Genomic DNA, 22,135 nt, shown 5'->3' on the forward strand with positions numbered 1-22,135 from the left:
TATTTGTTGTCTGAGCGTCTGAGCTTCTCTGTGACCCTACATGAACTTTGACTTTTTTGATTTTTCCATAAAGGAGGACTGTTTACTTAATTGTCAATAACAGCAACATCATTTACAGTAATAAATGCACATATCTGACAACGCCTGATTGACACACAGAGAAAAATGCAATATCTATAAACGCCCATGAAGATAATGTGAGTAGTTTACAGGCCAGTTTATCATATAGTTGTCACCTGACCAGTGTTTTCTATTTTATGATATCCAATGGGTGACTCGTGTTAAAAGCATAGGTTCACTTTAGTCTCTCTCTCTCTCTCTCTCTCTCTCTCTCTCTCTCTCTCTCTCTCTCTCTCTCTCTCTCTCTCTCTCTCTCTCTCTCTCTCTCTCTCTCTCTCTCTCTCTCTCTCTCTCTCTCTCTCTCTCTCTCTCTCTCTCTCTCTCTCTCTCTGTCTCTCTCTCCACAGTAAGACTCTTTAAATAGGGGAAACCACTGCGGGGTTGCAGGTACAGACAAATCTCTGCATTCCTTCACCAGCCTTCCTGCACTCCAGCTTCCTGCATTTAGGCTAATATTCTATAAACTTTATCTGAACTACAAAAGATATAATGATTTTTGTATAATTGGTGTAGTAATTTAAGTAATTATGCGTGTAAAGTCAGTTTTGATGACGTTTTTATGAACAGTTATGAATAACTGACAAAGGCCGTAGTGAAGTTTGAGAAGACTTGGTGAAAATGCTTCTATTTTGCATTTGTTTTCATTACCAATTAGCCTATATTTTCAGCATAACAATTTTTAAAAAACATTTACTGGAAATATATGGAAATGTGTACGTTTTTTTTTTATTCCTTTGTTTATTTCCAGTATTATCTATTATAGGCTATTAATTATTTTGTATTATTTTTACATTTCTTTATACATATTTCTTGCGTATGTATGTAGGCTACATATTGCTTGTATATTTTATAAGTAACAATTTAAAATTCTAAAACTTATGTTTATTTCCTTGATATATAAACCTAACCTCTTAACCATAGACTGTAAAAGGTCATAACCAAACGTCACTGTTTGGCATAATAATGGAGGTGCTAAATAAATGTCCAATCAATGAAAGCACATGTCTTGATTGACACATAGCGCTAAATCAAATGGGCGGGACATTGGGGTTTGTCAACGTTTTATAACCACGCCCACACAGCTGATTTAAGAGTCAGAGGGAGTTTGCTGAGAGAAGTGAGAGGAAACTAGAGAGCAGGACGCCGATGAACAAGCAGGAAAGTATCACAAACCCCAGAGATTTTCGGATACATTTGTCTCAGCTGTGTCATTCTTCCTAAGAAAAAAAATATTGGGATTTGGCATTGGGTCTTCTCAACAAACGGCGCCTGAGGGAAAAGAGGTGAGTGAACTTTTAACATTCAGCCACATTCTCACCTGAGCGCGCACCTGAACCTGTTCTGCACAATCAGCCCATGCACGCGCGTGTAGCTGTGCTACTCGATGAAGTGATACAAATATTCTAAGTAAAACAAAAGAAAGTTATTAATAGTCTAAATTTAGGTAGACTCCATGAAACAAATTACAAACCAGAATATTATGACATGTTACTTTTTTATTATTGTTTTCTTTACCGTTACCCAAAATAATGTAAAGTAGAGTGCACGAGAAAATCCCCTATCAGTAGCATGTGAGTTCAGGTGATCTGTCTGTCTGCTCTTTGCAACACGCCTAGTTTGCTTTGAGACCGGTTTCTAGCTGTAGACACGACCTGATTTGCTCAGCCCTGAGGACACACATTCAGCCCTGACGCGGAACAAGAGACCTTAACTGTTATGCAACAGTGCCCTTTGCAAAGTTACATTAATGTTTCTTAATTTCATTGTGAGGTCTTTTGCACTAGAGCGGTTTCACCTTGCATTGCATAAAATGCTCTGTTCGTGAGCATTGCGTCTCCTGTGTTGCTGTTGTTGACTTCATCTCAGAGCTGTTGGCATTTGATCTATAAGCAAGGATTGAACACAAGCCAAGATCAGTGGGATGAGAGAACATGCTGATGGAGGGATAAAATAAGGTATGGCACTGCAGGTGACCACTGTGACGGCAGGACAGGCTCACTGGTAAACTCACATTTTAAGAGTGAATCTTATCAAAACACATTACCCCCTTCAAATAAATTACACACACATTGTTTTCATGTTTTATGGGGACTTTCCATAGACCAAATTATTTTTATTCTGAACAAACTGTATATTTTATCCCCTTACACTAACCCACACCCCTAAACCTACCCATCACAGAAAACTTTCTGCAAAAAACATCACTACTTATGATTTATAAGCTCATGAGGACCAAAACACTGTCCCCACAAGGATTTCAGATGTTGACATCTTTGGGGGACATTTTGTCCCCATTATGTATAGGGATTACCAGGACGCACACGCACACGCACACGCACACACACACACACACACACAGACAGTTTTGCTAGTTAATGCCATTTATTAGTTTGCCTCATAGATCTTGGCATATTTCAAAAAAGCTTAAGTTATACAAAAATTACCTACTTTCTAAAAATGGTCCTTAAATAATAATAAACATAAAATTGGCATTAAAAGGCATAAAGGTTGACACAAAATATTTCTATTATGTGTATTTATCTTGATTTTGGGTCAAACATAATGGATATTTTAGTCTTGTGTTAGCCAAATATGCCCACATTTGAGTGAATTTCTCCATTGTAATAAGCATAATAAACTAGTTACAGGCTGTTTTATGTGGTTCTGCTTCTGTTACACTTATTAAATTCAGACAGCAAGCTCTAACATGTTGCCTTCTAAGGTCTTGCATTAAAGCGCTAGAGGAAGTGTGTCAGTGTGGTGAAGCAACTTTTCAATATCGACACGTTCCAGAAACCATTTCACTATTTTGTTGTGTCACGGATGGCTGTTTGTTCCTCTTTGCTCAACTATGATTAACTCTTTTGTCCCTTAAATGTATATTACACACTCATAGGTAGTTCCTTTTTTATTCTTGGAATCGGATGACAACCTGTGTTGGGTCAACCCAACAAAGGTGCATGTCATGTGCAGGCGCACGTGCGGCCATCTGCATTTAATCACAGTGACTGTATTTGAGCTGCTAATGAACTTGCAGACAGAGATGACACCCTGCTAATCTCCTTATCCCTTCGTCTCAACGGTACATTAAAGCCGTGTTGTTGTCATCCATTTTCACTTTCTAGATGCCTCTCTAAGTGCTGCCATTGGTACTCCCACACTTCATTTGGCATCTTGTTGGCCTTTTTCCCCACTCTGGTTGAATTGGCAGATTTAAATAAGTTTAGAAGTCACTGATAGGAAGTACTTCCATAGTCTGAATAGGCAGAGAACTTTGACTCCCAGAAGCCTCTCTTTCCCTCCCCCCGAGGGACGGGTATATTTGGGTCACATGAGAGAAATCCTAACTGTAGGGCACTTATTTATATTTCTTTTTTTGTTTCTTTTTTTTTTTTTAGAATTATATATTACTTATTTTATTTGCATTACATTTATCCATTAACCTTATTACAAATTCTCAACTGAATTTCTGCGCCCTGTTTTGCAACCAACTCTCTTGTATACAAAAAATTTAATTTTGCAGATTGCAGTAATTTTAACTGATACTGATTTGACTTGACACTCATGAGACTGCAAGGACACTTGCAAGGACATTTCAAATAAAAAATGTTGTGGGGAAAGTGTTTGCACATTTTGAGCATCTCAGATTCTGTTAAAAGATGCTCAATGTGTGTTTTTTTTTATTATTATTATTTTTATCTCAGGTGGTTAAACAGGTTGTATGGTGGTTAGGGATACCTTATCTTTAATTTTCGTGAGTAACACTGGTATGATATTCATATTATGTATATTAGGATTTAGCCATTTAAGATTTGGAAAAGAACTAGTCTTTGCTGTCAAAGGAACTTTGCATAATTAATTATTCATATGATGTTTCTTATCTGCCATCTGAATATGTCTTAAGTGTACAAAGATCCTTAAAGATGTTACTCTTAATTTCTGAGTTCTGGAGTCTTCCGCAGGGCGTGGCGGGTAATGAAATTCTGTCCAAACTTGTTTAGGAATTACTCCTTCAGTGCAGATGTTCTCTCCACTTCAAATCAATAGCAGCTTGTGTCTTGTGTATGTTTGCATCAGCATACAGTAGGTTAAGGAATTTTAACACACACTAGCTAAGTGTATGCATGACACCATAAATGCTCCAAGTTATGGTTATATGGAAACTGGCTCTCTACGTCACTAATAATTGCTTTATTGATGCATAGTTCTGTGCACAAAATTGTGCATGCACAATTTCTTTAGAATTCACAAGACACTTTTCTTATACATTTATAATACAAAATGTGTTTGTAAATTCTAAACATTTTTGGGAATCTGGGATTTTTAAATGTGGTGTTTGAATTGATTGTAGATTTGATCCTAAATTGTGAACTGTTTGCTGAATCATGATTTCTGCATGAAAATGTTTAACATGCACAAACCCACTTACTGTTTGTGTTTTACCACTTTCCATGTTAGTCGGACAGGTTTCTAGCCCAACACAAACATTACCAAGCACTTGTATTTGGTGATCTGAAGTTACAAAACACAGTTTGATGGTATTCTGAAATGAGTGTGGGAATTAAATGGAATTCTTATAATTAGGGGTTGTTAAAGGAATTTACTTTTAAGGATAAGTAGGGGTGTCACTGTGTAGATGTTTGTGTACAACTTAGGAAATTCATTTCTTTGTCACTCGTCATGCTGGTTTTAATTCTCGGTGTTACTGTGATATCCTGCGCAACTCTTTAAAACCACAAAGTCCATTAAATTCAACCATAAACTATTTCTTTCTTTCTCATACGTAGTCAAAATGTCAGACGCAGAGAAGTTCCTCTATGCCAACCGCAACAGTGTCAACGACCCTTTGGCGCAGGCAGACTGGTCCTCTAAGAAGCTGGTATGGGTTCCCTCAGAGAAGCTCGGCTTTGAGGCCGGCTCCATCAAAGAGGAGACTGGAGATGAGTGTCTAGTGGAGCTGGCTGACTCAGGCAAGAAGATCAAGGTGAGCAAGGATGACATCCAGAAGATGAACCCACCCAAGTTCAGCAAGGTGGAGGATATGGCGGAGCTCACCTGCCTGAATGAAGCGTCTGTTCTGCACAACCTGAGGGAGAGATACTACTCGGGGCTCATCTATGTAAGTCTGTCTGGATTTTTTTTTTTTTTTTTGCATGTTCTGATGCATCAAAGAATAGTTTAATTTACATTTGAAACAAAGTTTTCACTTTGAAATTGTAATTTGTGAAATTTACTAGCAAAGAAACTGCAAGTAACATTGAATCAAATGTGAAATTTTGGAAGACTAAAATAGTATTTTCTCGTAAAACGTAGTCTTTGTAAAAAGGGATTTTTCAAAGTTGTAAATGAGTGTAGGTTGACAAATGAACACTTTGACAGTGCAGAAAACTAATATAGAAAATGTACAATTATGTTTCATGTAGTTGCACCATTAAACCATGAGAATAATCTAATGCCAAGATATTTGTAGTTCTTAATTGGTTAGTTTATAAAGAGTGAGTATCTGTCAAGAAGATTAGTCAGTCGGCTTGAAACGAATGTGCTTTTTGTGACGAATGGCATGTGTAAATCATTGTTTCAGACATACTCTGGGCTCTTCTGTGTGGTAATAAACCCATATAAGCATCTGCCCATCTACACGGAGGAGATCGTAGAGATGTACAAAGGCAAGAAGAGGCATGAGATGCCCCCTCATATCTACGCCATCACAGATACGGCCTACAGGAGTATGATGCAGGGTGAGAACAATCCCTGTGTGACGCTATTATTCAGGCCAAAATGGCACTTCTGTTCATGCGATGGAGCAGTTAATTGATTTCTCTTCTTTTTTTTTTTTTTTTTTTTTTTTTTAGATCGTGAGGATCAGTCCATATTGTGCACGTAAGCTTGACTTGGCACTTGTGATATACCAGTAACAAAATAGTATTAAAATGGCCAGCATTGTAGCTTCTTTTAAACTTTAATTAAATTATTCCCCAGGGGTGAATCTGGTGCTGGAAAAACTGAAAACACCAAAAAAGTCATTCAGTACCTTGCTCATGTAGCATCATCCTTCAAAACAAAGAAAGATCAAGTGAGTACAATACTTTTTTTTTTCCTCAGGGTTGTGGCACAGCCGGTGTTGCATGTGCTCACAACATACACGAGTTGTGGAGGTTTGAATCTGACCTGCTTCATTCCCCAATCTTACCCTCCACTCAAATATACAAATATTTTGTGCACTGAGGTGCCATTAACACATTTACATGGATTCCGTCGTGGAAAAGTCATCACAAGTGAATGTTGATTTGTGTGCACAACCGCCAGATAAGACGAGTTCTGATTGTAATGGCAGAGCTGCTCATAAATGACCACATCCATTTTTAATATCAGCTATTCGGTCTCCAGCCCACTTCATGGTAAATGTTTTGTTGATGTCAGTTTTATCTCTTCCTATTCTTCATCCTCTTTTTTTTTTTTTTTTTTTTTTTTTTTTTTTTTTTCCTCCTGTTGAAGTCTTCCTCCCACAGGGGTATAATACTCTTCTCTTTGTCATTTGGACAAGGAAGTCAGAATTCTGTGTTTTCACATTCCTGTATCAGGCCTAGACCTGTTCCCACGGGATCTCTAATGAATACCTGCATATTTGTTCTTGGTTTATAATAAACAAAGCCCTTTTTTGAAAAACTGCAAGCATCCAATTGTTTAATGTTTCCCCATACGGTTGAAAATGTTTTAAATTTGAGTCCCCCTTCATTTTTGTGTCCATATTTTGAGTCTTTCTTTCTCTCTCTGTAATCCTGCAGAGCAGTGTCACCCTGTCACATGTGAGTTCAACCATACCATCCTTCACTTTTCCTGCTGTATACACCCACTTCTCTGGTCATGTGACTGGTTTTCTACAGGCTTAATTATATGGTGTTATGTTGCAAAGTCTCCTAACTGCTTTGGCTAATGCATATTCTAACACTGGTGTAGAACAAAGTTTAATGCACGTATGGTTTTTAGCATTATAGATGTAGTGGAAGAATGTACTCGCCTGCAAAAATGGGCATCAGTAGTCCGGCAAAGCTTTCACTTGCAAATCTGTGATCTTGGTCTACTGTGTATTGATGGTTTGGTACCTTTGTTTCAAGATGTTGTCTTTGTTTCACTAATGGTCTATTAGTTCCTGAAAATGTGAGTTGTAACTTTAAATGCGCTCATCCCCTTTTATCAACTATTTGTCTGCCAGGGTGAGTTGGAAAAACAGTTGCTACAGGCCAACCCAATTCTTGAGGCCTTTGGCAATGCCAAGACAGTGAAGAACGATAATTCATCTCGATTTGTAAGTGTGCACAGACCGATCCAATTGACTCCTTTTTAAGGGGTTCCACTAAACTTCGACATGAATCAATATGAGCTTGTTGTTCACAGGGAAAGTTTATCAGGATCAACTTCGATGTCAATGGTTACATCGTTGGAGCCAATATTGAGACCTGTATCCTTTTTATTGACTGAACCACCACTTGGGAAACTGAAATGTGTATTGTTAGCTTGTTGCCATTTTAAAGGGCTCATGCAGAATGTGTTTGACTTATTCTGTTAATCCCCTAACAAGCGTTTTTCAGATCTGTTAGAGAAGTCTCGTGCGATCAGGCAGGCCAAAGATGAGCGGGCCTTCCATATTTTCTATTACTTGCTATCAGGAGCAGGAGACAAATTGCGTGGTGAGGACCATTTCATGCAATGAACAAATTTAAGCTATGAATTCTTTAAAATCATACATGCAGTGTTAGGGCCAACCTTTTGTTAAAATGAACATATAAATCTTTTCTTAATGTGAATTTAATGCTGAATACCCATGTGACAGTGTAGTATGCTCTAGGACTAAAGGAAAGTTTATAGAGTTTGTTCTACTCTACAGCTGAGCTGTGCCTAGAGGACTACAATAAGTACCGTTTCCTGTCGAATGGAAATGTAACTATCACTGGACAACAGGATAAAGAACTGTTTGCTGAAACCATAGATGCCTTCAGGATTATGGGCATCCCTGAGGAGGAGCAGACAGGTATAGAGACTCAAAGGCACTTTCATCTGTAATCACTCTGCAGTGCGTTTAAAGGGGTGATTAACTGAGAAATCTAGTTTACATATAAGCTTTTGACATATAAGAGGTCATTATACAATAAGAATATCCTGTAAGTTTCAGAACTGAAACTTCCTTGTTAGTCCAATAAAAGCCTTTATTGACACCAGGCACAGTGAACGACAGGTTTTTCAAAGTGGGTATCTATGACGTCAAAGGGTATCAAACACCACCTCTGCAGAAGATGATCAACGCCTACTTCAACACTGCCTGTTTAGCCCCGGCCACCGATTCGCGCGTTACATGAAACTCACTATAATATGCAAAACTGTTATCCAATCATAGCAGTGGGCGTTTACTTCCAAGTCTTCAATGCGGCACGCCTATAAAAACCGAGCTAGGCTCAAAACCAGGGTAGAAAATAGCCTACTACTTGGTCATTTTGATGTTTTTGAATGTAAAAACTAAGCGAACGTCATAAGTTGACCTCAGACAACAATATTTTTTTTAAAAAGCCAGTTCATGACCCCTTTAATCACCTAAAGTTGTGATGTCTTTCATGAATCGAGTGAAAGTTCACCAGTTTCTCATGCTGAGAACTATTCTGTATAGCTATTGTAGTATTTTGACTGAACTCGAAGTTTGGGGTTTAACTTATTGAGGGGTGATGTGTTTGTTATTGCCTCATGTCTGAGGAAATGTAATGCATGTTCTGTTAATGTGTCCCAGGTCTTTTGAAGGTGGTGTCTGCTGTGCTCCAGCTTGGAAACATGAGTTTTAAGAAGGAACGCAACTCTGACCAAGCCTCCATGCCCGATGACACAGGTCTCACTTTCTTCATTAACTTGCACTACAAATTAGTCCCAAGTTCATTTCATTACCAGCACTTGTATTTGCACCAAAAATGGCAGAATGCACATTCTGTTGTTATTCATATTGCTTATTCTAGATTGGAATCAAACCTTTTTTTTTCTGACCTCTAAATGTCTTTTTTTTTTTTTATTATCAGCTGCCCAAAAGGTGTCCCATCTCTTGGGCATGAATGTGACCGATTTCACACGTGCCATTCTCACACCACGCATCAAAGTGGGCCGTGATTGCGTTCAGAAGGCTCAGACTCAGGAACAGGCTGAGTTTGCGGTGGAGGCCCTGGCCAAAGCCACGTATGAGAGACTGTTTCGCTGGTTGGTTATGCGTATCAACAAAGCTTTAGACAAGACCAAGCGTCAGGGTGCTTCTTTTATCGGAATCCTGGACATCGCTGGATTTGAGATCTTCGAGGTGTGAAAGTGTTGTGAGAGAAACCAAAAATTTGTCTCGATTTAGAATTTTTATTAACTCCTTTTTCTCTTTGTAGCTGAACTCATTTGAGCAGCTCTGCATCAACTACACCAACGAGAAGCTTCAGCAGCTGTTCAACCACACCATGTTCATCCTGGAGCAGGAGGAGTACCAGCGTGAAGGCATTGAATGGAGCTTCATCGACTTCGGCCTTGACCTGCAGCCCTGCATTGAACTCATTGAGAAGCCTGTAGGTTTATTCTTTTCTCTTCAAACTTTGTAGATTTTTTATTTTTTTTTTCTCAATTCAAACCCTCCTGCATGCCTTGATTTAAAAAAAAAAAAAAAAAAAAACTTTATTCCTTGGTGTCTCTCTCTCTTTTTCCATCAGAATGGTCCTCCAGGAATCCTGGCTCTGTTGGATGAGGAGTGCTGGTTTCCCAAAGCCACAGACAAATCCTTTGTGGAGAAAGTAGTCCAGGAACTGGGCAACAACCCAAAATTTCAAAAGCCCAAGAAGCTCAAAGATGATGCTGACTTCTGTATCATTCACTATGCTGGCAAAGTAAGAGCTCTTCTGTATCTTAAATACTGGGATTAGCTTCATTTGTTGGTAAAGTGATACTGTGGACGTCTGTAATATTTATCATGAAGTCATATTTGGTAACCAATGTCTGTGGAAATTGCTGAGGTGGGCAACTGAATTCAGGCATCACAATATTATAAAGCACAGTATGAAAAGTTAATTTATTTAGACTTTTACATGCTCTAGAACATTACATTTCCCTCACCATTTAAATCTAATCCCATCTGAATAGGGTTGAAGAGGAGAATTTTTCTTTTAAAAGTGTATAATTTATGTGTCTGTCTGGTCCTCCACAGGTTGATTACAAGGCTACTGAATGGCTAATGAAAAACATGGACCCTCTGAATGACAATGTGGCAACTCTGCTTAACCAGTCAGTGGACAAGTTTGTGTCTGAGCTCTGGAAAGATGGTATGAGACTCTGCAGATGACTAACCATTAGATTGATTTAAGGAATATTAATTTGAGTATTTCAGATGTCAGTAATGTCTAAAAAGTTTTGACGACAATCCACCTGCTCCATTGAGCTTTTGTTGGTCAGGCTTTTAGGTCGTCATAGAGAAAAGTGAGTCTGATTCTGCCAATGTGTAATATGCAGGTTGTCTGCTACTGTTCATCCTGGACACTAAAAGACTCTACAATTAAACATGAAAAGTCATCTTAAACACTCTTGTGTTGGTTTCCTGCATAATGTGTTTTTTATTTTTGTTTTTTTCATCAGTGGACCGAATTGTGGGATTAGACAAGGTAGCTGGAATGGCTGAATCATTGCATGGAGCCGTCAAGACTCGTAAGGGAATGTTCCGTACAGTAGGACAACTGTACAAAGAGCAGCTAACAAATCTGATGACCACCCTCAGAAATACCAATCCTAACTTTGTCCGATGCATAATCCCCAACCATGAGAAGAAGGTGTGAAGAGAGCAACTTTACACCCCATCCCATCCTCAAAACATTTGTATAGCCAGGTGGTTCATGCATCTTTTGTGGCCTCTAACGATTAAGTCACTGCTCTTCTCTTCTAGGCTGGTAAATTGGCACACAACCTGGTTCTAGAACAACTAAGATGTAATGGAGTTCTAGAGGGAATTCGGATCTGTAGACAAGGGTTTCCCAACCGCATTGTCTTCCAAGAGTTCAGACAAAGGTATTTGGATTATCATGAATGTTGAGTATTTGAACAGCTTGTCTGACGTAGTACTGCTTTTATACTACTTAGCAGGGAATTAAGCATACCCAGAATGCAGGGCTTGACTTTAGTATCTATAGACTTCTTGAATCATCTTATTCCTTCTATTCTCTAAATTATTTTTCTCAAATGTAATTTCAGATATGAGATCCTCACGCCAAATGCCATCCCCAAGGGCTTTATGGATGGGAAGCAGGCCTGTGTCCTCATGGTAAGAGTTGATGCACACCATTATGTAACTCTAAGATAATTGATCCTTTGTTTAAAAATGTATTGTAATGTATTTTCTCTCCCAGATCAAGGCTCTGGAGCTGGATTCAAACTTGTACCGTATAGGTCAAAGTAAAGTGTTCTTCAGGGCTGGCGTTCTTGCCCACCTGGAAGAGGAGCGAGATATGAAGATCACTGATGTCATCATCACCTTCCAGGCCTGGTGTAGAGGCTATGTTGCTAGGAGGTAGATGTATTTAAACGTATACATTTATAGACCCCTTTTGCGCCTACGTCACGGCGCTAGCTGGAGGCAAAACAAACGGAAAACTGGAGGCGGTTAATACAAACCAGCACAGATTCGGCTACATAATAAGGAGCTTAAATTATTATTTTTATTATTAAAAGTCATCTTGTTGTGTTCTTGGGTGCAAGAATCAATGAAAAATGAGTATGCTGTATCTGGAATTTTTATTTCTAGAAAATATTCATATCATTAAAATTGCACCGTAGTGTCACTCTTTACATTGTCGTCTTGGCGCTGGCTAGGCAGAACTGCGGATTGAACCACACAAGTCTTTACATGACCATTCAGCACATAGTTATATTATTATAGGCATCTAAATATATTTATATGTCCTCAGTTTCTCTTTACCCTCAGTTTCTCTATCGGGTAGGTGTAGAAGTCAGGCCACTCAACCGGAGGTAGCGTTAACATTAATCCTGTCAGTTCGTCCATTGACTGAGCGTGTACGGTCATCTGGTTCCGTCCGTTAAAATTAACTTTTGCAAATAACAATCGGCATCCTGTACAGTGAGTGACCTTGCACATTAAGACAAAATCGGATTTTCTCCAGTCATTGTTAAAAAACAAGCTAACAAAACTTGCAAACTAACGTTAGTGAAGCGGCCAGAGGGATCTTTCTGCCTCCAGCTAAGCTCCGCCCACACAAATACGTCACCGTGTTTACCAACTGTAAAAGGGTCTATACAGATCAGTTTTCCAGGACACCACAGCTAGGAGAGATTTGAAGCACTAAAAATGATGGTCTGTGTTTGCAACCTTGGCTGATAATTTCTAAATGACTCTGAAAGGTTGTCTTGTATGATAGATGACTGAAGATGTCTGTGAGATGTTAATTTAAACAGGACTGTTAGACTGACAACTTAAGGTTTGTTTTACATAGAGCCTTTGCTAAGAGGCAGCAGCAGCTGAATGCCATGAGGGTGATCCAGAGGAACTGTGCAGCCTATTTGAAACTCAGAAATTGGCATTGGTGGCGACTCTTTACCAAGGTACACATATAGGTTCAAAAATCTGTATGTTTATTAGAGGTCAACCAGAGATCTGAAAGCAATGTCTCCACTTTTCTTTCTTCAGGTAAAGCCTTTACTGCAGGTGACCAGACAAGAAGAGGAAATGGTCGCTAGGGAGGAAGAGTTGGTCAAGATGAAGGAGAGACAGCAGCAGGCTGAAGACCAGCTGAAGGAGTTTGAGACCAAACAACAACAGGTATGTATGGTTTATCTTTTTTATTTTTTATTTATTTTTTTTCACTTTTTTTTTTTTCACTACAAGATGACTCTTTATTATCTTGGTGTCCATAAACGTTTCATTGTTATTCCCTGTAACAGTTAAATGTAGAGAAGATGGCTCTTCAGGAGCAGTTGCAGGCGGAGATCGAACTGTGTCAAGAGGCTGAAGAGATGAGGGCACGTCTTGCTACACGCCTGCATGAGCTGGAGGATGTCCTGCATGACCTGGAGTCCCGCTTGGAGGAAGAGGAGGAGAGAGTCACACAGTTTCATACGGAGAAGAAGAAGATGCAACAGAACATTTCGGTGAGAGGAAGTTTGATGAATGAAATTGACCTCTCAAATGCAAACTCTAAATATGTTTAGAGCTTCATACAAAGTTAGTTGATTTGTGTTCAATTGTAATTGAAGAACCTTAAATCCTTTCTCAGGATCTGGAGCAGCAACTGGATGAAGAAGAGGCTGCCAGACAGAAGCTGCAATTGGAGAAAGTCACCATGGATTCCAAGCTGAAGAAGATTGAGGAGGACATTATGATTCTTGATGACCAAAACGCCAAACTTTCCAAGGTCTGACAAGAATGTGTTCTGCCTTAATCAGATGTGTTCTAGACATGAATCAACAATGAAGTAGTTTCAAGTCCACATTTCAGAAATTGGGGGAATCAAAATATGGTTTTGTGATTCTTGCCCCGAACAATTCAATTAATGCTACACAAATGTTGTAGTATTTAACTATTACAATATCTTTCTCCTGAAAGTGTTTTTATTACACGTGGAAACGGTTCACCTCTTCTACCTGCCTGCATGACTGCATAATCTGCTGCAAAATCTATTTAGTGCTGCTTGTCCTGATAGTGATGATTGTATGTGGGTATCTGATCTTTACAGGAGAAAAAGCAGCTGGAGGAGAGAGTCTCTGAGTTCACCACTAACCTGACTGAAGAGGAAGAGAAATCCAAGAGTTTGCAGAAACTCAAGAACAAACATGAGGCAATGATTACTGACCTGGAGGGTAAGTATATATTCACGACCCTCAAATAATTATGAAGCAGGATTTTGAAGACACACGTCTAAAGCCAGCCCAAGAATGCGGATGACAAAAACTTGAGTATCTCTTTATTGCTGTATTTGCAGCAACAACGAATTGTTGCAGTGTTCTCTTTGCTACATATCCATACACCTTAATTGTTCACATCTCTCCTTCACTTTCTCAGATCGTTTAAGGAAGGAAGAGAAGACGAGGCAAGAGTTGGAGAAGAACAGGCGAAAGCTGGAGGGCGACTCTACAGAGCTGCATGATCAGATCGCAGAGCTGCAGGCTCAGATTGCAGAGCTCCGCGCCCAGCTGGCCAAGAAAGAGGAAGAGCTCCAGGCTGCACTCGCAAGGTGAGTGAAACGATTATGTTAGCTGTAATTTGAGGTTTTCATTTAACTGTCCCTCACTGCCACTTCCACTTCGATGTCTTAACAATTTTTACCTTAATTGGGTTTTTGCTCTAGCTACATTTTGTAATTTGTTTGTTTTTTGTTGTAGGATTGAAGAGGAAGCTGCTCTGAAGAATGCTGCCCAGAAAAACATTCGTGAGCTTGAGGCCCAGCTCTCAGAGTTGCAGGAAGATCTGGAGCTGGAGAAAGCTGCCCGTGCTAAAGCCGAGAAACATCGCAGGGACCTGGGAGAGGAGCTGGAAGCTCTGAAGACAGAACTTGAGGACACGCTGGACTCTACTGCTGCTCAGCAAGAACTCAGGTCAGCCATGAGGGAAACTGACTGGGCTTGACTTATTTGCAACGACTTGTTTCTTCATTTCCAAAGATACAAATTTAAAACTGTTTTGTGGTCAAATTCTGGCTGGTAATTACACAAGGGTAACATGTCATTCTTATGGGAAAGTTAAGGCATTGCAATGTCCTAGATCATTTTAAAAATGCTTTTCTTCCTGTCTGAAGGGCAAAGAGAGAGACTGAAGTGACTCTGCTGAAGAAGACTTTGGAAGATGAGGCTCGTTCACATGAACAGATGCTAGGTGAAGTGCGACAGAAACACAACCAGGCCTTTGAAGAGCTCAATGAACAGCTTGAACAGTCCAAGAGGGTGAGACCATGTGCCTCTCCTAAAGCATTGATGCTTTTAACTGTGCTGCTTTAATAATTAGGGAATGGAAATCTTGCAAAAAAAAATTGCTGATCCTTTGATTTGTCATTTAAAAAGGTGCTGCAATTATTACAACTTCAGTCTCTCTGAGAAGTGTACATTTTCTTTCCACCCACAAAATCAAACTTTCTAGAAAAGTGTTAACTTACACTCACTGTTGTGTCCCTCAGAATAAAGCATCTGTGGAAAAAGCTAAACAGGCTCTGGAGAGTGAACGCAATGAGCTTCAGATTGAACTTCAGTCAGTGTCCCAAGGTAAAAATGAGTCTGAGCACCGCAGGAAGAAAGCTGAATCACAGCTCCAGGAGCTGCAAGTCAAACACGTAGAGAGTGAGAGACACAAACAGGAACTGGCTGATAAAGTGGCTAAAATGCAGGTATTGAGACTAAAATTTGCAATTATACATCAAAGTATAAAAATCTCCCATCTGAGATCCATTTAGAGCAAACGTGTGCCTACTCTAATGCACACAATACAATATAATTATATATTTTTTTTTATGTGTAGGTGGAGCTTGATGCTCTTCAGGGAACCCTAAGCAAGGTGGAGAGCAAATCCATCAAAGCTGCCAAAGATTGTTCTACTGTTGAATCTCAACTTAAAGACACGCAGGTACAACTTGGTCATACACTATAGTGCATCATTCACAGACACTTATCACTGGAGCTTGCTGAGTGATTGTACTGTTGGTCACAAGTAGTTCCTGCTTGCCCTAAAATGTTGGGCTACTCTCAGATGTTGCAGGTAAAAATAAGATTTCATTCTGAATTGTTTATATTGTTTTCCTATGTGGTTAGGCGTTGTTGGAGGAGGAGACCAGGCAGAAGCTTGCGCTCTCTACTCGTCTTCGGCAAATGGAGGATGAACAGAACAACCTGAAAGAGATGCTGGAGGAGGAAGAGGAGAGCAAGAAAAATGTCGAGAAGCAGCTGTACACTGCTCAAGCTCAGGTGTGTGTGCCCTTGAGTCGGTGGACACGTTCTGGTGGATAATGCTGGCCTAGGACCAGTTTGTGTTCGAGAACTTTCTTATTCCACTTAGATTTTTAGGTTAGAAATGTTATTCTGTTTTTTTTGGTTTGTTTCAGTTGGCAGAGATGAAGAAAAAGGTTGAGCAAGAGGCCCAAAGCCTGGAGAGCTTGGAGGATGGGAAAAAGAAATTGCAGAGAGAGGTGGAAGGCATCATGCAGCAGTTGGAGGAAAGGAATGCTGGCTACGATAAACTGGAGAAGACCAAGACCCGTCTACAGCGGGAGCTAGATGATGTCCTGGTAGACCAAGATCATCTGCGTCAGACCGTTCAGGAGCTGGAACGCAAGCAGAAAAAGTTTGACCAGGTAGAGAACACTATTTGCCTGTAAATAGAGCAGAACATGTGTCATAGGGTATTTCAAATGCTGCAACTTGGTGTTTTCTAGAAGTTATAAAAAAAATAATTGGTAACTCCTTATTTTAGTGTCATTGTTACATGCAGTAACTATAGTAATAACTATAAATTATGCATAATTTCATGCAACTAACCCCAAACCTATTCTAACCATAGTGTCAGTACATGTAGTTACTTAATATTACTCAATACTTAAATGTATAATTACAGTGTAACAAAGATCTCAAAATCATTTTTGATCACCTTCACAGTCTAGCAGTCCTTTGTGATAAAATACCACAATTTGTGCAGATGCTGGCAGAGGAGAAGAGTATCTCTCTGAAGTACGCTGAGGAAAGGGATCGTGCCGAGGCAGAGGCCCGTGAAAAGGAGACCAGAACTCTGACTCTGACCCGAGAGCTGGAGGCTATTACTGATTTGAAGGACGAACTGGAGCGGGTCAACAAGCAGCTCAAAACTGAGATGGAGGACCTGATGTCATCTAAGGATGACGCTGGCAAGAGTGTATGTGAAACAAGCATTACATGTGTGAATGTGTTAAAGTCCCCCTGTAGTCAGTTTTATCCCTTAACTCATCCTTGATCACCAAAATGACACACTTAAAAGTTTCTGTCATTTTATTTTTTCATGCCTTAAAATGGCTTGAATGGAACTGCCTCATTTAGTATATGCAGTTCTATGAATATGCAAATTAGCCCCGCCTCCACTCACACCAGCTCAGAGATTCACTCATTGACGATCACACGTTGACGTGATTGGTTACAAGGTAGTTTGTGACTTCAGAAACACCAGCGATTTCAAACCATGTTTGAGACTGTCTTTGGTTCACTGCAGTTTTAAGGAGAAAATACTCAATGGTGGTGTTGACCTTATGAATTTGCACATGGTTTGTCTTAAAGCATATTGAAAACACCACATAGACATTTAAACAACGTTAAAAGCTTGATTTTTACCACAGGGCGACTTTAAGACCACAGCTCTGTTCCAAAGCTTCTAGACTAGACATTGCTGTAAATTGACCAAAAGACTTTTGATCTTCAGTGAATGCAGGTTGAGAAAGAAATAAGTACATTTCTTTCAATACCAAAAATGACTTATTCGAATGGTTCAACTGTTAATTTATTCAAGAGTAAAAAATAGCTTTTGAGCATGCTAACTGTTTTGGAACAGAGCTAATGTCTACAAGCCAAGATATAAACAAAGTATCTGTTAAATTAAAGTTTAAATATGTAATTATTCCTTGAGGATTATGAAATCTTTAAAGTCTTCCGCCTCGCATTTAAAATAAAATGTATAGTCTCTGAAGGTCTAGCTCATTGTGGTAAACCAGAATGTTTATTTTTTTTTGTATGAGGTAAGATTCATTATGTCTGACTGGTGGGCAAATATAGCACTCTCATCCGGTGTGCTTTGGCAACAATTTGCTAATAAGGACAATTCTTACCACTTATCTTAGTTGTGCTCAAACTTTTGTTCTTTTCTGTTAAGGTGCATGAGCTTGAGCGGGCCAAGCGAGGAATGGAACAGCAGTTAGAGGAAATGAAGACTCAGCTAGAGGAGTTGGAGGATGAACTGCAGCTCACGGAAGATGCCAAGCTGCGTCTGGAGGTCAACATGCAGGCCATGAAGGCTCAGTTTGACCGAGACCTGCAGGCTAGAGATGAGCAGGGTGAGGAGAAACGGAAGCAGCTAGTCAAACAGGTATGTGCTCACCTGCCCAATGCAGAACAATGTTAATCTATGAGATGCTGATAAATGTTGGGTAACAGGGAAATAATGCACAAACTACTGATATTGTAATTATGTTAGGTGCGTGAGATGGAGATGGAGCTTGAGGATGAGCGGAAACAGCGGGTTCAGGCCGTATCTGTGCGCAAGAAGCTTGAGCTGGATCTGTCAGAGTTGGCTGCTCAGATCGACTCTTCCAACAAGGCTCGGGATGAGGCCCTCAAACAGCTCAAGAAACTACAGGTAAGAAACTACACATACACATTCTGCATGGGCATTACTTTTGTATTAAATTGGTGGGGATTTTTGGTTTCTAGAACCAGAGATCAGGTCTCTACTTTTGCCTGATGAATAAAATTGCAATTGGAGTACATAAACATTTAATGCATGAACATTCCCTCTTTTGTTTTGCAGGCCCAGATGAAAGAACAGATGAGAGAGTTTGAGGAACTGCGTCTATCCAGAGACGAAGTTCTTAACCAGGCCAAAGAAAACGAGCGCAAGATCAAGAGCATGGAGGCTGAGGTCATTCAGCTACATGAGGTTTGTCTTGTACTTTTTCAGGTTGGATCAGAATTGTACTGCAACTAGAAATGAATTCTAGTGTAAATTTGAGTGTTCGTTTAGACTGAAAGGATTCTTTATGGAAGAATTAGGCATGTGGAAAATGTTTCCCTTTTTATCTCTGTAGGATCTGGCTGCTGCTGACAGAGCAAAGAGACAAATCCAGCAAGAACGAGATGAGCTACAGGATGAGATCAATAGCCAGAATTCTAAGAAGTGAGTTACCTGCTGCTATTGTGATGTGTTGTCTGGTAGGGTATCATGCACCAAACAGTTAGTCCTAGAAAATCAAAGTATATTGGGTATCTTTTAGTGTTGAGTGGTTTAAATGTGCTTTTTCCTTCTCTGTCAGCTCACTGAGCAGTGATGAGAGGAGAAGAATTGAGGCACGTATTGCTCAGCTTGAGGAGGAACTTGAGGAAGAACATCTCAACGTGGAGCTGGTCAATGATCGACTGAAGAAAGCAACACTGCAGGTAGAGTACTAGGAGCTTAATGAGACTCATCCAAAGTCTTCCCAATTTCAGCTATCATATGTTCATGATGCTCTGCTGCTAATGGCTTTATTTCATTTGAACCACAGGCTGAACAGGTTACAGTGGAGTTGACTGCAGAGCGTGGTAATAGCCAGCGTCTGGAGGGTTTGCGCTCTCAGCTGGACCGCCAGAACAAGGACCTAAAGCAGAAGCTTCAGGAGTTGGAAGTGGCTGTAAAGAGCAAGTACAAGTCCACCATTGCTGCACTGGAGGCCAAGATCCCACAGCTCGAAGAGCAGTTGGATATTGAGATGAAGTGAGTAATGGTAGAGATGGTTTGTGTAGATTATTAGAAGCAACTTTCATACTCCACAGGGACTGGGGGATACTACATGGATATCCGCTATAGTATAGACTATAGAGCACCTCAATTTCCCCAGTAAAAGGTCTTTGTTAATAACCTTCCTCAGTGACCCTTCTATGTCTCTGTGCTTAACTCTTCAGGGAGAGGCAGCAGTCCACTAAACAGGTGCGACGTGTGGAGAAGAAACTCAAAGAGCTGTTACTGCAGGTTGAGGATGAGAGACGCAATGCTGATCAATTCAAAAATGAGGTGGGTTTTGAACTGCATTTAAAATGCAATAAGCTTGTTCTTCATTTGATCTTAAGAGGAAATTTCTCAAATGGTGACGATTTGATAATGCACTTTAAAAAAACAACAACTGTACAATAAATTTAAATTCCATGTCCGGTTTGTTGCCATTGTTGTTTTAATCTGAAATTTAAGTATCGTGGTAAGGTAACCTTGTATTTAGAGTGCAGTTCATAATGAAATCTTCCTCTGTCAGTCTGAGAAGCTGAACACTCGTATGAAGCAGTTGAAGAGGCAGCTAGAGGAGACCGAGGAGGAAGCGGCTCGAGCTAATGCCTCCCGCAGGAAGATGCAGAGAGAGCTGGAAGATGCCACGGAGTCTGCTAATGCTATGAACCGAGAGGTCAGCACCCTAAAGAACAAACTCAGGTGTGTAATCCGCTGCTTCGTGATAGTCATGGCATCATTTCTCTGCAAACATCACTTTTAAACTTACTGACAAATCCGTCTGAAACATTTGTACGTTTCTATGCCACATATTTAGTGTTTATGTAAAACTTATGTCTTCTCCAGGCGAGGAGATTTCACTGTCAACGTACGCCGTGCAGTTGGACGCGCTGGTGTGGAAAGTGATGATGAGAACGATCTGAAAAGTGAGGGATCCGAGCCAACTCCTGAGTAAATTTCAGTGTGTGAAAGCTGAGCCCATTGGTGTACCAGATGAGCTATTATTTTCCTCCAAGCTTGTCTTGTCTGTCTAAATGATTTTTGAATGCTCTGAAGGCAACTGTATCATTAATGGGGGTTTCACTGCAATTTTCAATGTTTTAAAGCAGTTTTTGGGCCAAACAATTATCTGAGCCATTAGACTAAATTTGCATTCAAGACTAAAAAAAAAAAAAGCCATTTAACTTTCCAATGAGACTGCAACTGTTCATTCGGCCTAATCTATTTTACCCTGTTGATAACTGCCTTGAAATGCCTTGAATAAATATTGGCTATTTATATTTTACATGGGAGTATTTATCCATTTACAAAGTTAAATTAAATGTTTGGAAATTTTTATAATTGATAATGGGAAGAAATTTCCTTTTGTAATATTACGTAATCCAAGATTTGCAAGATATTACCCATCAAAGAGAGATTCATCTTCCAGCAGTTTTGTTTCAAGAGCACTTCAGCACCAATGAAGCCTTTTATTTCACTGTCACTTCCACCTCGTGGTTCAAAATTAACACTGTTTGCCTTAATTACATAAATTGTTTGTTTTGTGAGTTCTCACTCAAGACTTGTATGCCACATTAATACGAATTATTTGCAAGTTATTTTCTTTTTTTTTTAATTATTGCATGGTGTTTTGAAGGTCACACTTTTGGTGGTGGGTGTGTAAAATTATGTCAACTTTTTATTTGTGGTACTTTTCAAGTGCATTTGCTAACATGCCTCTCTTTCATACAGTATTTTTGCTAGCATTACACTCCCCCTTTTTCTGTATGTTTGTAATAGATGTGATAGACCTAAAAATTGTCAAACTTCCAGTGAAATTGTAGTGTACTGACTGTATTTGGAACAATTGAAATTATTTTCCTCTCACTTTTAATGTCACATGATTTAATTGCTTCTGATTAAAGTTTTGTCTTTTGTACTCTCAATTTTACCCCTAATATTTCTCCAAACACAGTATTTCATTAAAGACAATCGATTTTGGTAACTGGTTCAAAGTTTTTTTTTTGTTTTTTTTTTTTAGTGAATGCAGTGAACTAATGGTTAAAGTTCTGTGTTGTGTAGGTTAAAACCTTAGAAGGACTTATCCATGAGGAAAAACACCAGGCTCTTTCTACAGAGGCTGTTTCTGTAATGAATGTACTACTTTATTAAATTTGTGAATGAATGTATATGGAATGATATTCCGGACATTATTCAAAAGGAATTGCAAATTGTATTTGCAATTGCGTTTTCAAATTGTGGACGCATAAAATGTGACATAATCCAAACGCAAATGCAAATCGCGCATTACCGTTTGCATTTTCGTTTAAGCGAACGCACAGTGACTGCCAAATTTAAAATGGAAATGCAAAGTCCGTTTGCAACTGTGTTTCCCATATCTAACGAGTCTTGACCCTGTCATATTTAAATAGCAATTTCAATTACCAAGTCTGCTTTTTCACTTTCTCAGCGTCGCGTATGTAGCCAGCCAAAACTCAAATGAAATCGCAATTCCCTTAGTATTTCCATTTCCGATGCCTTACACGGAAACCTGTCAAT

At 39.5% G+C, this 22,135-nt stretch overlaps 1 protein-coding gene across 1 annotated transcript; it reads left to right on the plus strand.

The window, feature by feature from the left end:
* Positions 1 to 1,155: 1,155 nt before the first annotated feature.
* myh9a (myosin, heavy chain 9a, non-muscle) lies at positions 1,156 to 21,522 on the plus strand. The gene is made up of 41 exons (XM_081380682.1): positions 1,156 to 1,403; positions 4,908 to 5,239; positions 5,702 to 5,858; positions 5,973 to 6,000; positions 6,100 to 6,193; positions 6,906 to 6,926; positions 7,334 to 7,426; positions 7,516 to 7,579; positions 7,710 to 7,808; positions 8,006 to 8,149; positions 8,897 to 8,992; positions 9,177 to 9,448; positions 9,525 to 9,698; positions 9,840 to 10,013; positions 10,331 to 10,445; positions 10,756 to 10,946; positions 11,060 to 11,181; positions 11,365 to 11,434; positions 11,520 to 11,680; positions 12,621 to 12,729; positions 12,815 to 12,946; positions 13,069 to 13,275; positions 13,401 to 13,538; positions 13,860 to 13,983; positions 14,186 to 14,357; positions 14,506 to 14,718; positions 14,919 to 15,063; positions 15,294 to 15,500; positions 15,632 to 15,736; positions 15,922 to 16,074; positions 16,212 to 16,460; positions 16,802 to 17,014; positions 17,999 to 18,211; positions 18,320 to 18,481; positions 18,653 to 18,781; positions 18,930 to 19,018; positions 19,155 to 19,278; positions 19,386 to 19,594; positions 19,783 to 19,891; positions 20,127 to 20,299; positions 20,444 to 21,522. Exons 2-41 carry the CDS (start codon positions 4,913 to 4,915, stop codon positions 20,550 to 20,552), a joined length of 5,886 nt encoding a protein of 1,961 aa, XP_081236808.1. The 5' UTR covers positions 1,156 to 1,403; positions 4,908 to 4,912; the 3' UTR covers positions 20,553 to 21,522.
* The last annotated feature ends 613 nt before the right edge of the window (positions 21,523 to 22,135 follow it).

This window comes from Scardinius erythrophthalmus (genome assembly GCF_964197995.2).
Source record: "Scardinius erythrophthalmus genome assembly, chromosome: 12".
Classification (NCBI taxonomy): domain Eukaryota; kingdom Metazoa; phylum Chordata; class Actinopteri; order Cypriniformes; family Leuciscidae; genus Scardinius; species Scardinius erythrophthalmus.